Genomic DNA, 16,765 nt, shown 5'->3' on the forward strand with positions numbered 1-16,765 from the left:
ATATGTCCCCTCCCTCTTGAATATCCCTCCCAAGAATTCTCAGTTTCAAGGATAATAGTATCTACTTTATACGGCTGGATGAGGATTAAGTGAGTTAATGGTGTAAAAACACTTGTGCATGCATGCTAAGTCACTTCAGTCATGCCTGACTCTTTGTGACCCTACGGACAATAGCCCACCAGCCTCCTCTGTCCATGGGATTCTCCAGGCAAGAACACTGGAGCGGGTTGCCATGTCCTCCTGCAGGGGATCTTCTCAACCCTGGGAAGTCTGCACTGGGTCTGTTACCTCTATGTGCATTGGCAAGCATGTTCTTAACCACTAGCGCCACCTGGGGAAGCCTGTAAAATGGCTCAGAAGACACTAAATACCTAATAAATGTTTGCTATTATTAATATTATCCTCACACGATAGATTGCTTTTCACAACCTAAATGTCCATTGACAAGTGCATGGATCAAGAAGATGAGGTACATACGCACGAGGGAACACTGCTGCTGCTGCTGCTGAGTCACTGCAGCCGTGTCCAACTCTGTGTGGCCCCATAGACGGCAGCCCACCAGGCTCCCCCGTCCCTGAGATTCTCAGGCAAGAGTATTGGAGTGGGGTGCCATTTCCTTCTCCAATGCATGAAAGCAAACAGTGAAAGTGAACTCGCTCAGTCATATCCGACTCAGCGACCCCATGGACTGCGGCCAACCAGGCTCCTCCATCCATAGGATTTTCCAGGCAAGAGTACTGGAGTGGGGTGCCATTGCCTTCTCTGACGAGGGACTACTACTCAGCCATAAAAAGAATGAAATGTCATTTGAGGCAACATTGATGAACCTAGAAATTATCACTTAGTAAGTGGCATCTGGTCCCATCACTTCATGGGAAATAGATGGGGAAACAGTGGAAACAGGGTCAGACTTTATTTTGGGGGGGCTCCAAAATCACTGTAGATGGTGACTGCAGCCAGGAAATTAAAAGACACTTACTCCTTGGAAGGAAAGTTATGACCAACCTAGAAAGCATATTCAAAATCAGAGACATTACTTTGCCAACAAAGGTCCGTCTAGTCAAAGCTATGGTTTTTCCAGTAGTCATGTATAGATGTGAGAGTTGGACTGTGAGGAAAGCTGAGCACCGAAGGATTGATGCTTTTGAACTGTGGTGTTGGAGAAGACTCTTGAGAGTCCCTTGGACTGCAAGGAGATCCAACCAGTCCTTTCTAAAGGAGATCAGTCCTGAGTGTTCATTGGAAGGACTAATGCTAAAGCTGAAACTCCAATACTTTGGCCACCTAATGCAAAGAGTTGACTCACTGGAAAAGACCCTGATGCTGGGAGGGATTGGGGGCAGGAGGAGAAGGGGACGACAGAGGATGAGATGGCTGGATGGCATCACCGACTCGATAGACATGAGTTTGAGTGAACTCCGGGAGTTGGTGATGGACAGGGAGGCCTGGCGTGCTACGATTCACGATGTCGCAAAGAGCTGGACACAACTGAGTGACTGAACTGTACTGAACTGAGCTGAAGTAAGTCAGAAAGAGAGAGACAAATACCATATGATATCATTTATGTGTGGAATCTAAAATATGACAAAAAATAAAGTTATCTACGAAACAGAAACAGACTCATGGACATAGAGAATAAACTCATGGTTGTCAAGGTAGCAGGCAGGATGAGGGAAGGATGTGGTGGGAGTTTGAGATTAGCAGATGCAAACTATTATATATAGAGTGGATAAACAACAAGGTCCTACTGTAGCACAGGGAACTATATTCAATATTCTGTGGTGGACCATAATGGAAAAGAATATGAAAAAGAATGCATGTGTACGTATAACTGAGTCACTGTGCTGTATGGCAGAAATTAACACAGTGTTGTAAATCAGCTATACTTGAATAAAATAAAATAAATTAAAAAAAATAAGTTGCTTTTCACACTATCATGCTTAATAAAATTATTACCAAAGGGAAGAAAGTGAAAGTGAAGTCGCTCAGTCATGTCCGACTCTTTGTGACCCCATGGACTGTAGCCCACCAGGCTCCTCCCTCCATGGGATTCTCCAAGCAAGAGTACTGGAGTGGGTTGCCACTTCCTTCTCCAGGGGATCTTCCTGACCTGGGGATCGAACCTGGGTTTCTCGCATTCCAGCCAGATGCTTTAACCTCTGAACCACCAGGGAAGCCTAAGGGAAGAATCACCCCTTAAATATTAAGTACCTTAACACTGAAGCACTCCTTACTCTTCCCAATGTGTATTTACTCAACATTACCCTGTGATTTTCCCCTTTTCAAACTGATAAGTTATATTATTGGCAAAGGGACACTGATTTCTTGACAGTTTAAGTGAGGATTTCTCTGGCGGTCCAGTAGTTAAGATGCTGCGCTTCCAACGCAGCGGGCGCGAGATCAATCCCTGGTCGGGAGACTAAGATCCCACAGGCCGTGCAGCACAGCCAGAAGTTTCGGTCAATTTTTTTGCCGAATTTGGTACCGGCCTTACCTGACCAGCCATCACTTCTTTGCCTCGCCCTTTAAACCAGTGACTTTCAGGGAAAGGGAGACCCCTTGTGGCCACATGTGCATTACAACAGATTTTTCTTGGAAAAACCAAGTTCTACATTTGAAACTTGGAACGAATTTTAAATTGCTTCTAAAGGTAGCTATCCCATTCTCTCTTTTTCGCAGGTTTTTCTCACTCCACAGTGTTGTTCTTCGGTCAGAAGGTGCAGTCACTTGCTTCCCTTGTCTCTTCAATTTCTCTAGAGGGACTGCTTCCAAGGGAGGCAGGGGAGGAAGGGACTGAAAATCCAGAACAGAGAGGAACGCACACAGAAATCTACTCGGGGCTCACGTTCCTTCTCAGCACCGAAGACTTAGTTAAAGAAGCCTCACCTCCCCAGACAAGTTACCTGGCTGGGTTATATGCCTTCCGGCACGCTGACTCCATCCCCCACCTATGAGCTGTCTGAAGCAAAGATTATCTTCCTTCCAAAAAAGAAAGCCTGAATACCTCCGAAGTGCCTGCCTGGCACTTCAGCTCATCTTTCTGTGCCCAGCACCCTCACAAACTACGTGCCCTCATCTTTCCTTCCTATTTGGCAGCTGACAACTCCCGTCTTGAGATGCTTTTTCACTCTACTCCTAAGGCTTGTCTCTCGGTTCTGTCCTGCCTCATTGGCTGCTCCCACACGAGTCTTCTGCAGGTTCCTCCTCATTGCCCTGAGCTCTAGACTTTGAAAATGACACAGAGCTTGGTCCTCTTACCGAGTATCTACATTTACTCTCTAGGTGATCTCCTTTGGCAGCAGAGTTTTCAGTAACACCCACACCCTGATGGCTCCTAACTTTGGATCTCCAGCCTGTCCTGCTCCCGATCTTCAGTTGCATATCCAACCACCGACTCAGCATCTCTACATGATATCAAAACCAAACTCCCAAAGTCTCCTCCCAAATTTGCTCCTCCAGCCAACTCCCACTGTATTAAACCTTGGGAATCAACCTTAATTTCAATCCTTCTCTCACACCTTATGTGCACACATGCTAAATTGCTTCAGTCATGTCTGACTCATTGAAGCCCTATGGACTGAAGTCTGCCAGGCGCTTCTGTCCATGGAACTCTCCAGACAAGAATACTGGAATGGCTTGCCATGCCCTCCTCCAGGGGATCTTCCTGACTTAGGGATCAAACCCATGTCTCTTATGTCTCCTGCACTGGCAGGTGGGTTTCTTACCACTGAACTTCCCTGGTGGCTCAGGTGGTAAAGGATCCGCCTGCAATGCGGGAGACCTGAGTTAGATTCTGGGTTAGGAAGATTCCCTGGAGAAGGCAATGACAACCCACTCCAGTATTCTTGCCTGCAGAACCCCCATGGACAGAGGAGCCTGGCAGGCTACAGACTAGGGGGTCGCAGAGTCGGACATGACTGAGCGACTTTCACTCACTCACTCTTTACCACGAGCACCCCCTGAGAAGCCCATATCCTTATATCCATCACCCCTTATATCCATCAGCAAATCCCTTTAGCTCGACCTTCAAAATAATTCTAGAATAGGTCTCCTCTCCTGCACTGCTAAGGGTCTGAGCCACTTGAAACCGTTGTCTGATTCACTGCAGTAGCCTCCTGACTGCCTCCTTCCTTTCCTTTTCCTAGCTCCCCTCTTAGTCTACAGAGCAGCCGGTGCTCTTACAAGTCTGATGTCTCTCCTGTCCTCCAGACCCCCTCAAAGGCTCCCTGTCTCCTCACAAACCAACGCCTTTAAAACGGCCCAGGAGGGTCTCCACGATCTGCCCGTGACCCATGCTTCTGTGACCTCGCCTGCTTCAAGGAATGCTGCCAGGAATGCTCTTCCCCCAAATATCCACATGGCTCACTCTCGTTATCTTCAGGTCTCAGCTCAAATGCCACCTCGTCACAGAAACTTCTGTGACTGCAAATGAAACAGCAGCTCCTCCCCCCGCCCTAGCCCTTGCTGTCTCCTAACCCTCCTCTCTCCATAGCATTTTCTCCAAGGATGTGATGATGCCCTATTCCCAGCACCTGGTATAGCATGACTGTGTTGACAGCACTTAGTGAAGATTTGTTGAATGAATGTTCAATGAAGTTACACGTCAGGATGCTACTTTTCAAAGCATCAGAGTAAAAATCCATCAAACCACAATTTGAATCTGTTTTCCAGGATGCATCTGACAATCATTGGTCCAAGTTGGACTCACAAATGGTCGACTGTTCCAATTAGGGACACATATTAAAGCTGGCCCAACTGGGTTTGGTGGCGTGATCTTGGACTTCCAAGATTCAGGTTTAAAGGAAGATTCTGACTAAGATGTAAATCTTACAACTCATTCCTGCAAATTCGGAGTTCCCAAGCTTTTGTCTTAAGTGTGGATTTCTCCAACAGGTTACTCAGCCATCGGAACTTGGTCCTTTTCAGTTCTGACGCTCCTCCTAACAACTCTGAGTAAAAAGCGGGCATCACTTACCCTTCTCCTGTGACTGTTCTGTTAATATACAGAATTGAGTTAATAATTGGACTGCTGCTTTGAAAAGCAAACTAAAACCTTAAAAGACTTAACAGACTTAGGAATTATTTTAATTCAAGTAACATGTTCAGCTCAATTTGCTCTTCTTTCTAGTAAAAAAGGAAAAGCAAAACACTAGCTATGTAAGTTAGGGAGTGGGTGGGGGAGGGGCCATAGGTGCCTTTATAACCGTAAGCACTAGTGGCCTAGGTTCAGTTCAGTTCAGTCGCTCAGTCATCTCCAACTGTTTGCGACCCCGTGGACTGCAGCACGCCAGGATTCCCTGTCCCATCACCAACTCCTGGGGCTTGCTCAAACTATGTCCATCGCGTTGGTGATGCCATCCAACCATGTCATCCTCTGTTGTCCCCTTCTCTCCTCCTGCCTTTGATCTTTCCCAGCATCAGGGTCTTTTCCAATGAGTCAGTTTTTTGTTATCAGGTAGCCAAAGTATTGGAGTTTCAGCTTCAGCATCAGTCCTTCCAATGAATACTAGAGTATATTCATTGGATAGATTCAATTAGAGAAGAGAATGGCAAACCAGTATTCTTGCCTTATATGGCAGCATGTCAAATTCACTTTGGAACCACCCGGAAAAGAGAGGGTTCTTCCTCCAGTGGAAACTGTGGACAGACTTTTGTATGAAACTTTGGAGGGAGCTGTGGCCTGGTTGGCCTTTATTACAGGATACAGCATGGGTAAAATTATCTTTGGGGCCTGCTGGGGTGGGAGGGCAGTAGAGAGAGATATTATCTATTCAGAACATTTGAAACTGAGGTATGAGATCTATACTGCAAGTGACCGAACATGCCATATATACCAGAATGCCAGAGATGGAGCAGATACACGGCAGTGTCCAACATCACACCCCTTTCCCCCAACGAAGCAGCCCACTCCAAGCTGCTTCTCACGTAAGAAACCTTATGTGACGTGTCTCAGGGCGAAGAGCACCAGCAGGGGTTTGCTTGGTGATGGTTAATGATTCTCTCAAACAATACAGGGCAGGCCAGCCAGTTTATTTATATTGAATCTAAACCTTAGATCTCTGGCTTAACAATAACATAGGAAACCTTTAAAGACACAATAAATCTTACGTAAATCAGAGATGGTTTAAACCTGTCATGTAATTTCCAATACCGCTGGGCTGGCAACTACAGCATGACAAACGTTCGGTCCAGTTATAAAACCACATTTCATCTTCCTTGGCACCCAAAGCTTAACACACATCTGAAAAATGCAGTTTTTTCAAAGGCTTTCACCATAAACCCGCTCCTACCAGTCAAGCAATGACCATTTGTTCATCCCCCAGGGACATTTCTAAATGATCTGCTCACCTTGGTGGGTATGTAAGAACTCAGAAAGTTAAGTTTAAAGAACGAACATTAACTGACTGAGATGCCAAGAAAAGTTTTTATTGCAAGCACAGTGAGCAGAAGGAGATGTCTTCTCACACAAAGTAGCTGCAAGGTCTGCTGTTAACTAACTCTCTGACAACCCTTCATTGGTTAAAGCATAGCAAGGAGCTTCTTGCTCTCAGGTGTACATCATTTCTGCCATGTGGGACATTTTCTTGGGGATATACAAGTAATATTCCATGTAGCCCGACAGGTCCTCAATGGTCACGTCATCCACGTAGACGCGAGCCTGCTCAGAACAGGAACGGGGAGAGCCAGACAGAGTTCTCGTGTGAAGCGACTGAGAGTAGTCCTCAAGTGTGGATCTTCGTTCTGGGGCCAAGGGAGGGACATTCTGCAGGCCTGAAAAGGAATATACCTCCATGTCATGCCACCTCTTACACTGGCACTCCTTGCCTATGCATGCACATGGCTTGCCCAGGTTTAGCTTGGAGACCGATTGAAAGTCAGAGAGATCACTGGCCTGGAGACTTGCTTGGGAGACTTGGGGAGCATCAGAGGAATCTTCCTCCTTACTCTCTGATGGGAGCCTTGGAACCGAAGTTCTCAAAGGCTCAGCAACCGCCCCTGTGTGATTAGTATCGAGAGAAGATGAGCATTCTCCTGCATTGAACTCTTTAGGGGTTGAAATTCCCAGCCCACTGCTGCCATCAGGGGAGTCAGTCTGGCTTTTGTGCTTGAGCTGGCTGCTGGAAGAAGCTACTGTACTGCAATGTATGAACTTTGGAGGATGAAGGACAGGAGACTTGGAACGGCGGCGACGCTGGGTTCTCACTGCTCCTCGTGAAGATTTCCTTGTAGACCTAAGAGGAAAAAACACACAAGAGGATGTTGGGATACAGAGTTCTTCTAAAGAGATCTTTTAAAATGGTTGGGAAATTGCCACCTCTCTGGTGAATGAGTGGAAATAAGTTCTCCCCAAAGACGTGTGCCCACCTCCACTGTCAAGCTGCCTGAGTCTGTGCATCTCAAAAACTCCACCACCACCACCTTACTACAGGAGAGGTTAAAGGTAGTTTTAAGTCATGTTTCTCAGACCAAACATTTGGTGCAGTAGACTGTCTGCCCTGTCCCAACTGTTGGCTTAGGAACTTCTGACCAGTGGTTTGGGGAAGCACCCTGCACAGACAACTTAGAAAAACCTCAATGCTGGGCTCCATGCTCTGAACAAGGCAGTTTCAGTATCACCGCGGGGGGTGCTAATGCTATAAATAGTCACTCATTCAACAGAATGACAGATTAAGAATTCATTTCTATCACTGGAAACAGCTGAAAAATAGATTTAGACACTCTCAAGTTTTCAGATAGTGGGAATTATCAGGCACAGTATGTAATTTTTATAAAAACTCTTTAATAAGAATTGTGCGAAGAGAAAAAGGTTCAAAATTGCCAAGCAAATTTCAAAGAGATAATGGCCGAGCAATTTTCTGAATTGATGCAGAGAATCTACAAACCAGCAAACAAGCAGGACAACCAATTGGATAATACCAAAAACAACAGGAACATCTTAAAAGCAGCTAGAGACTAGATGGATTATTGCCGAAAGAAGAAAAATTAAGTCTGAAAGTAGGCTTTTCAACAACATGGAAGCCAGAAGACAATACCTTCAAGTGCTAAGAGAAAATAACTGTTAACTAGGACCATGATTTCAGGTCTACTAAATCAGGTATACCTTTCAAGAAAAAGGATGAAATAAAGACATTTTCAGAGAAACATTCTATATGGACAACTAACAGAGAGCCTCCCCCCACCGCCCCCCGCTTTTAAACCAAATAACAGACTTCTTTAGGAAGAGAGTGACCCTAGATGGAAGCTCTGATGCTACAACGGTGAGAGTAAAGAAAGCACACATGAGACAAATTGAAACACACACCCTCTAATTTACATAAAATGACGTAGGGTCAATAAAACTGAACTGGTGAGACAAAAAATAAGTGACAGAACTGAAGGATGGGCCATCACATCGTGGAAGGAGACTGGAGCAAACCAGTTCTGAGGAGGAAGGCGAAGAGAAACAAGGTATGGAATTTCCAAACCAATGAAAGGAAAACTGGTATGGAGAAAAACAAACATATTCCAAACAATTTTTTAAACGGGGAGGAAAGGGAAGGTGGGAATGAAAGAAATAAAAAAGGAAAAGCAGGACAAACAGCATAGAAGAGCAGAACAAATCCAAATATATCAATAATCAAAATAAATGTAAGTTTAAAAAAAAGACTGACTGAGTAAAATGAAATAAGCCATACATATTTATATCAGACACACCAAAAATTCTGAAACACAAAATGGTTGAAAATATAATAGAAAAAGATACACTAGGCAAATACTAAAAGACAACTGTATTAGTTTTATTAATTCCAGACAAAACAGACTTTATGACAAAGCCATTATGGGGGATTAAGAAGGTCACTAAATACAGCAAAAGTCTCAATTTATCAGGAAGAAAACATTCTAAACTGGCATGAACCTAGACTATAAACAAAACAGCTTCAAAACGATAAAGCAAAAATATAGAACTTACAGAGAAAATAAACAAATGTACTCCACTGGGGGAGACTTCAACAAACCCCTCAATTATTAATAGCCCAAGCTAACAACAACAAAATTATCTGAAAAAAGATCCTATAAATAAGACATTTAAAAGCTTACTTTAATGGACATTTATAACACCTAAGAATGATTAGAGGAGAGCCATTCTTCTCAAACACACATAGAACATTCATAAACACTGACAACGAACCAGGCCAGACAGCAAGTCTCAGCAAATTCACAACAAGAAGAAAGGCTCTTCTTTCACTGGTGCATCTTGGGCTCTGTATCATTAGACATTCTTTTTTGAATTCTCAGGAAAGAAAATCCAGTAATACGTTGAGGTGTTGGGATAAAAACCACCTGCAGTGAGAAGTTCTTACCCATGCCAACTGTCTTTAGATGCACATGCGGTCTTAGGTTTGGTATCCTCTGCTGCTGCTCTGACTGACGCTCTGACACTTGTGCCTTCTCCAACAGACAGAGATGCTATGGACCTGAAGACAAGAACAGAAGTTTACTGCTTAGAAAACCATGCAAGAACACACTGCTCTCACCAACCCAAATGCAACTTGTGTTAATACCTTTATTGCCTTTTCAGTTTGCTTTTCTCAAGAATTGCTCAGCTTTTACTGTAAACTGTCCTCCAAAACCAAACTTGGAGGATCCCTAAGAGCTCACAGTTCCAAAATCGTAAGCAAAAGAATGATTAAGTATAACCAGCAGTGGGATATAAATAGACTGTTTATCTGGGGCAGATCAGGCCTTATATCCAGGGAGAGTGCTAATGGCACTGAGCACTTATTTTATGTGGGCAAACCAGAACTGTGGAAACCAAGTGCAGGAGGATGAACTTCAGGAGACTCAATCTAACTTTGGGAGACTCAAGCTAAATGAATCCTTTTTCAAATAGTATATAACTTACACAAAAATATTCTGATTTTTACAACCAATAAACCTGAAATATTACTCAGTTAAATCTCTGCAGTTTAAAACTACACAAGTAACGTGGGTTCTCAGTAAAGAAGATGAAAAAATTTAAAAGAGAAAAGAATCAACTCTAATTTCACAATCCAGAGATCAACATTAACATTTAACATCAAATTCTTCTGGACCTTTTCAATACACACACACACACGTACACAGGGCTCCTACTATACACGCTGTAGCACTGTACTAACCTATAGAAAGAGACAGTCTACTAAGTGACAAGATGCTCACTCACTGAAATATAACTTAAAAGCTGGCAATAACTAAATGTCGAATAACAGAAAATACCATACTATATAAAATTAGTGTTGTTCGGTACACAATGGGATATTAGGAATTTATTAAAAATTAAGTGTACAAAGAACTTTTAATGACATGGGAGAATGCTTATAATATTAAGGGAAAACAGCATGGATGAATACCTGTACATATATTATGATTTCAACTGTGTAAAAACAGTGATATTACAGATGATTTAGATACTAACAGTGGTAATGGTAAGTTGTGATTTTTACTTTTTTATCCATTTTATGATTTATAAATAAGCATGTATTATGCTATATACATATATAGTCTGAAAAAAAGAACTATATTGTTTTGCAATTAAATATATAGTCTGTCCTGATAAAACAAATACCATTAGGAACCAAAACCCGTTCAACAGGATCATGCTAAATTCCTTGGCAAGGCTTGGTTAGTTTATGAGTCACTACCTCACATGTTCCATTTGTAAATCAGCAACGATTCGAAACCACCAACTAGAACTGTATGATACACTATACAAGTCTTATTCTGCTTAGTCACAGTAATGACTCACTCCTTGTACTCTTACTTGGTTTTCTGAAACGTTCTCCACTGCTCCGTCTCTTTACAATTTTACACACAGTAGATTGCAAGCTACAAATACATACTATCGGACCATAAACTGTACAGAGTATTTTGAAAGATTTTATGTTCCAAGTAATTTTTAGGGGCACAGAAATAGCTTAATTTTAAGTTTTAACAAAAATACCAGGAAAGAAGTCTGTGTATCAAGAGTTAAGTAAATTTATACACTAAGGGATTTACATATACCTGTGCATTTGTAAGTATTTTCCTGATTAAAAAACTACATGTCTATACCAGAAATCACAGAAAATTACACTATGACTAGAGTCTGGAACTATGTGTTTCTCTGCTTTGTTTCTGCTTCCCAAAATAGCAAGTACTAATCAATTCTAATGGCAAGATGACCATATTGGCAAAATCACTAGGAGAAGATACTTATTTGCTGTATCATGGAAACAATGTCAGCACCTGTAACAGCTACTGTGCAAATCTATGAGTATAAATTTTCTCATTTGGTAGGCCAAAAACATTATTAGCAATAGGCAGGCAGCTGTAACAACTAACATCTATTTAATTTTACTATGCACCAGGTACTAAATGTGTTTCTTCATGTTGTCTTCAAGGTACCATAAAAAGGAATGGTTAAGAGCAGAGGTTCTGGAGAAAAATTATCTGGGTTCAGATTCCGGCTCTACCACGTCTTACCAATGTGACCTTTTACAAGACAATTCATCTGTAGCTCCTCTGTAAACTATATAGTATACTCTGTGCTGTCTATATTCTGAGTTGGTAGTGACGATTAGATGATATGTACAGAGTACTTCAGTCAGTATTGAGGGCATAGTAAAATGAGTAATAAATTTTAACAGTCATTATTGCTCCTTGCTGAGTGTTGGGTTTCCGTTCATGAAATGAAATATTGTTATATCCATTAAAATTTAAGATTATCTTCTGGCCTGAGGCAAAGAATGGGGATGAAAAGAGTCCTGCATAGAACATTTTGCAAAGGGTGAAATATTAACATTCAGACAGCAGCTGGTCTGCAGGCGCTCTAATTAGTTTGGCCAAAGGGTCCAAGACTATTGATCTCAGGGACAGAACCCTAATGAATAGAGGTTTCCATAGTGATAGGCTCAGCGATCAGAGCCCATGAAATTGACAATGTCTGCAGAGATTCCTATTGAACCAACTCACTTTCAGTGAAAAATACTGTGATTCCCTAGAGGTGTAGGAGGAACTCTCTGATGGGACACTGACTGCTAATGTGTGATTAAAAAGAGGCAGGGGACAGGGAAAGCGGTACTCTATCAAAGTTAATTCCCAACCTTGGAATACAAATGAGCAGCTACTTCTCAAAATTTAACAGAAGAGCTTCTTTTATAACAATGTTATACAGAATTTGGTAAAATATCACACTATTAACATTTATACTTCCTACAAATAAAAAGAAACTTTAGAATAGAAAGAGCTCCCTTGAGGAAATGTCTATTTACATCTAGTAAACAATTCCCCAATAATATACTTCATATTTAATTACCCTGATGCATCCACTCTTAGTTTCTTGAAAGCAGTTTGTAGACTCTCCTCCTCTCCATCCTTGGCTTCCGATTTCATTGTGAAACTTTTTACACTACTATGGATGTTCCGGTTAATACTAAAAAAAAGAAAAGAAAAATTAAATGAGCAAAGTGAAAACAGGTTAAAATCTGTATTCCTGATCCTACCATTGCTTCTTAGTGGGATAAAGTGCAAATTTCTATTTCTAAAAGGAAGTTTCAATGATTAGGAAACCACAGGTATTATTTCTTAAGAGGAGACAAATGAAATTATACAGAAAACATGTTTTTATTATGATGGTATTTAAACCGTCCAAATACTTGATCCCAACATCCTGTTTCACAGTTTTGGAGATTAGATCACATTACCTAAAATCTGTGTTTCAGTATACTTTTTGACAGGAAGGGAAATCCCTCCAGTTGTAGAAGTCTAGAAACCTACAGAAAAAATGATCATTGCATTGGAAATAAAAGGGAAAAGCTTAGCCTCCAAGACTCTGATCTTTAAAACGCTACTCTTAAAAAGTGTATATATGTATATGTAAACATTCACTTTCCTGTGTACTTGAAACTAATATTGTAAATCAACTATATATACTTCAGCAAAAATTTTTAAACAACAAAAAAAACCCGCTGTTGGGTATTTGTCTCATCTAATGCTAAATATTTCAGATAAGAATAACTACATGACACATGACAGTGTTTCTCTAAAGCAATCCTGACGCAGCTATCAATATTTATACTCGTATTAATAATCACACAGATAGATATCATGCTGTTACCACTGTCCAGGCAGGATTACAAACATGTTTCAATGATACTGACTACTCCACACACTATCTATAAGGTTGACACCTTTGCTTTCTTTAGCTTCTAATACTTTCTCACAAAGATAGATGAACTATACTTGTAACTCAAAATCTTAAATGTAGCTAAAGAGATAGGAAGTAAAGGAAAAAACTGAAATTGTTCTACAGATACACCTTTAAATGATCTCTATCTAATCAACTAGCTTGATTAACCAAAGTTCTCCATTTCCCCCACCCTGATTTTTATATTTAAACCAAAAGGGGGGGGGGGCAGACCAACCAAAACAAGAGATACAATAGAGAAGTTAATCAATTCAGTGACTCTAATCGCTCCATTTTTTTTACTTTTAGGGTAAAAAATTTCCTGATACCAAATCCAGAATGAAAAAAGTTTCTATAAACGTATTACTGGAAATCAGAAAGAAAAAAGTAAAACAAAAAAATAATAAAGTGAGGAATTTTTAAAGCATTCACTTCACCTTCTCTATTTCTACCCCGCTACCCCACCCCCCACCCCCACCCCACCTTGGGCACTCTCCCAGTGAACAGTGCCTGGATCCTTGGAGCCTCTTTGATTCTATATCTGCTCATTTCTCAGGGGTGGGCTTGATGTTATTGTGAGACCTCTAATATTCTAAAGCTCAGAGTGTCATAATATGTTTGATAATGTAACTACGCAGTACCAGAGACAGAATTAGGTAGCAAGGAATCAATAGTTTTATTTACGTGTAGAAGGTATTTTAGGCAGACTTCTCTGAGAACACTGAAAACAGTCTCAAAAGAATTTATCCAGTTTTCACCTCAACTTCTTAAAACAAAATATTGAAATACACTCCCCACATATATTTTGCTGGTTTATTTAACGAGTACGTCACTGTGAAGAAACGGTATCAATTCCGTATCAATTCCGTATTTCACCAGCTACTAATTCAGTTCTAGATTTACAGGAGGATCCTCTCCCAGATACACAATAACATCCTATATATATGTATATTTATACCTGGGGAGAGGGGTGACCAAAGATCAGATATTCTCTTATTTTTGAAGCTCCACAGAATCTAAAACGGTGCTATCCGTAGGCTGTAAACAAATTCCTCCTGCTGGCAGAACTAAAATAAAGTTTTTATTAGTTTTCCTCAGTTACTTAATGACCAGTCAAACGCTGGCCCTCACAGAGGAACATCATCTGAGTCAGTCTCCCCACTCCTCTGGACCCCACACAATCTCTCTTCAGGCCTCTCTAGAAATCAGCACACATCACATCTACATATGCATTGCTGAATTCTACAGGCAGAAATCCATTCCTTACACAAATATTGACAGAATCCCTACAATGTGCTTTTAGCATTAGTCTGGATGCTTAGGCATATAAGTGTGAACCCAGTCTATGAACCCCATTCCTGCCCTAACACTGTGCTAAGATGTTTCGCACTCAGATATAGAACTTTTAAATATACAGGGCTAATTTAATATACTGTAAATGACCTCCAGATGTTAATACAAACTCCACTAACATTCTTACTGACACACTAAAAGATCCATCATTTACAAACCAAAACAGACCAGAATAAGACTGGCTACCAACTAAAACTTTAGGAATAAAGTTCCATCTAAACTATTTTCAGACTTCGAGCATTTTGATTACTCATCTTTTCTCTCAGTTAAATTAACCCAGAGCAAAGGTGAATCTCAGGTATGACCTTAACAGCTAAATAGTAGCGTGTTTATAACTTTAAAAGGCTTTACCATGCTCCTCCCTCTTCCCATTCACTCAAATCAAGAGCTGCACAACCCACTCCGGGGATCTTGTACTTGATTTATCTTCATTAAGTTTGTGGGAGACGTTCTTGCCGATTCTTACCGCACTATCTTCTTGAAATTGAACAATCCTCGCAAAGGTCAAACTTTTAAAGTTACTTTAAGTTAAATCACACGGGGATTTGGAGTTTCCCTTAACCTTTCAAAAAACAAAACAAAACAAAATAAAACCACAAAATTCTTCTAAGGTCCTCCATCAAAAGGGCAAATTCCTGACTTTTCTGACTTTAAACGAAGAGTAAGTCTCACAATATTATTTATATCTTGCAATTTTAACCAAGCCCACTTAACAACCACAAGCCTAGGTCCAAATTTCCCGGACCCTGAAGAGACCTGAGAACGATCAATAAAGGATCCGCGCGTAAGCGTGTCATCACAATGTTAAATAAAGCTTTTAGAAAATTTCCCAGCCCAGCAGGAAGCATGGAGTCCGGGAAAAGAAAATCCTGTCCAGCAACTCTGGAAGACGCAAACAAGACGAAGTTGCAACAATCGGCCCCGGAGACAAAACACGTTCACGTCTCTCTACCCACTCAACTTCTACACCCTCGGTGCCAGATACAGCACAATGTTAATTCTTTTCACGCAGAAACTGGGTCGGTCGTGGTTAAACACGATCGGGTGGGGAAAGGTCAGGGCCTGGGGGGGTTCGGGAAGTGGGGATGTGTCCGGCGCCCGAATCCGCCCGGGCTGTCCCGCTGCAAAGTTTCCCCTTAAGAATACTCCCCCGGCTAGGATGAGAGGCCTGCGTCGGGCCAAAGGAGTGAGGGATCCAGAAGGAGGCGGGAACAGAGCCGAAGAGGCAGCCAACGAGACTGGGGCTCGAGAACCAGCGGGAAAGGGCGGGAAGGGGCAAAGGGCGGCCGAGGAGGACGAAAAGGGGAAGCTGTGGACCGGAGGGAGAGGGCGGAGGCACGGCGCGGGGCCGCGGAGGCGGGAAGGGGCGAGAGAGAAGAGTCTCTGGCAGGGCCAGGCCGCAGTGGCCGAGGGGGCGCGGAAAGGCGCAGGCCCGGCCCGGACGGCCCGGCCCAGGCGGCCAGCGCCGGCGGGCGACGCGGCTCGACGTGAGGCGGGAGGGCCAGAGGAAGCCGCCGGTGGCCAGGCCGGGCCAGGAGGCCCAGACGCGGTGACGCGGCGCGTCCACGTCACGTCAGGGTACTCACCTTCTCGCTGCAGGGACGCTCCGGTAAGCCAGTTCGGTCAGTTTAGAACGGCTCTCCACGATCACAGCGCCTGACTGACCCGGATCCAAACCCGCGGAGGGACGACCAGCGCCTCCGAAGTCGCACTGCGCCTGCGTCACCCAGGCACGCGCCCCACCCCCTTCTCATTCTCCTCCCATCTTGGGGACTTGGCGACGCGGGAGGGCAGCGGCTGCGCAGGCGCGAGGCCGTGGCCGCGCGTCTCAAAAGCCTGGCGCCAGCCCCTCGCGAAACACGTGCGCCTGACGTCATTTCCTGTTATTCTCTTCACTGGCTCCTCCCTCCGCGAAGGGTTCGCTGGGGATGGGATTTTGGGGCTTGGCCGCTTCTTCTCCTTGGTCAGGTGAGTGAGTGGGCGTGCTTCACCAGCCAGCCGCCTCCACTTCTGCGGGTCTCCTGGTGTTTGGTGCCGTACCTGGAATTGACAAGGCTGCGGGATTTCTCGGGGTGAGGCCATGATGGGGGAATCTTCACGGCAATGGACCCCGTCTGAGCGACTGGCGAGAGCCCCTTCGACGCCCGAATTGGACTTGCTGCGACATCTCCAGAGCTCCGACGAGAGCCCTCACCTCCCAAGGATCTTCCAGGGCTGCAGAGAAATCAA

General features: G+C 43.1%; 1 protein-coding gene across 4 annotated transcripts; it reads right to left on the reverse strand.

The window, feature by feature from the left end:
- Positions 1 to 6,168: 6,168 nt before the first annotated feature.
- On the reverse strand, positions 6,169 to 16,227 carry OSER1 (oxidative stress responsive serine rich 1). 4 transcript variants are annotated; one of them, XM_068987472.1, is made up of 6 exons: positions 15,003 to 15,689; positions 14,142 to 14,250; positions 12,702 to 12,770; positions 12,314 to 12,430; positions 9,342 to 9,455; positions 6,169 to 7,232 (listed from the first exon to the last, which is right to left on the reverse strand). In XM_068987472.1, exons 4-6 carry the CDS (start codon positions 12,388 to 12,390, stop codon positions 6,548 to 6,550), a joined length of 876 nt encoding a protein of 291 aa, XP_068843573.1. In that variant the 5' UTR covers positions 12,391 to 12,430; positions 12,702 to 12,770; positions 14,142 to 14,250; positions 15,003 to 15,689; the 3' UTR covers positions 6,169 to 6,547. The 4 variants fall into 4 exon arrangements, with proteins under 4 accessions (XP_068843573.1, XP_068843572.1, XP_068843574.1 ...); XM_068987471.1 differs by lacking the exon at positions 12,702 to 12,770; XM_068987473.1 differs by lacking the exons at positions 12,702 to 12,770; positions 15,003 to 15,689 and having other exon boundaries at positions 14,142 to 14,366.
- Between the last annotated feature and the right edge of the window lie 538 nt (positions 16,228 to 16,765).

This window comes from Capricornis sumatraensis, chromosome 15, assembly GCF_032405125.1.
Source record: "Capricornis sumatraensis isolate serow.1 chromosome 15, serow.2, whole genome shotgun sequence".
NCBI lineage: Eukaryota > Metazoa > Chordata > Mammalia > Artiodactyla > Bovidae > Capricornis > Capricornis sumatraensis.

Excerpts from the sequence above, each read along its gene's own strand:
- OSER1 (XM_068987471.1), bottom strand. The coding sequence starts at position 12,390 with ATGAAATCGGAAGCCAAGGATGGAGAGGAGGAGAGTCTACAAACTGCT. Across the intron at positions 9,456-12,313 it reads CTAAGAGTGGATGCATCAGG|GTCCATAGCATCTCTGTCTG; the intron begins GTAATTAAATAT and ends TCTTGTCTTCAG. Across the intron at positions 7,233-9,341 it reads TCTAAAGACAGTTGGCATGG|GTCTACAAGGAAATCTTCAC; the intron begins GTAAGAACTTCT and ends TTTTCCTCTTAG.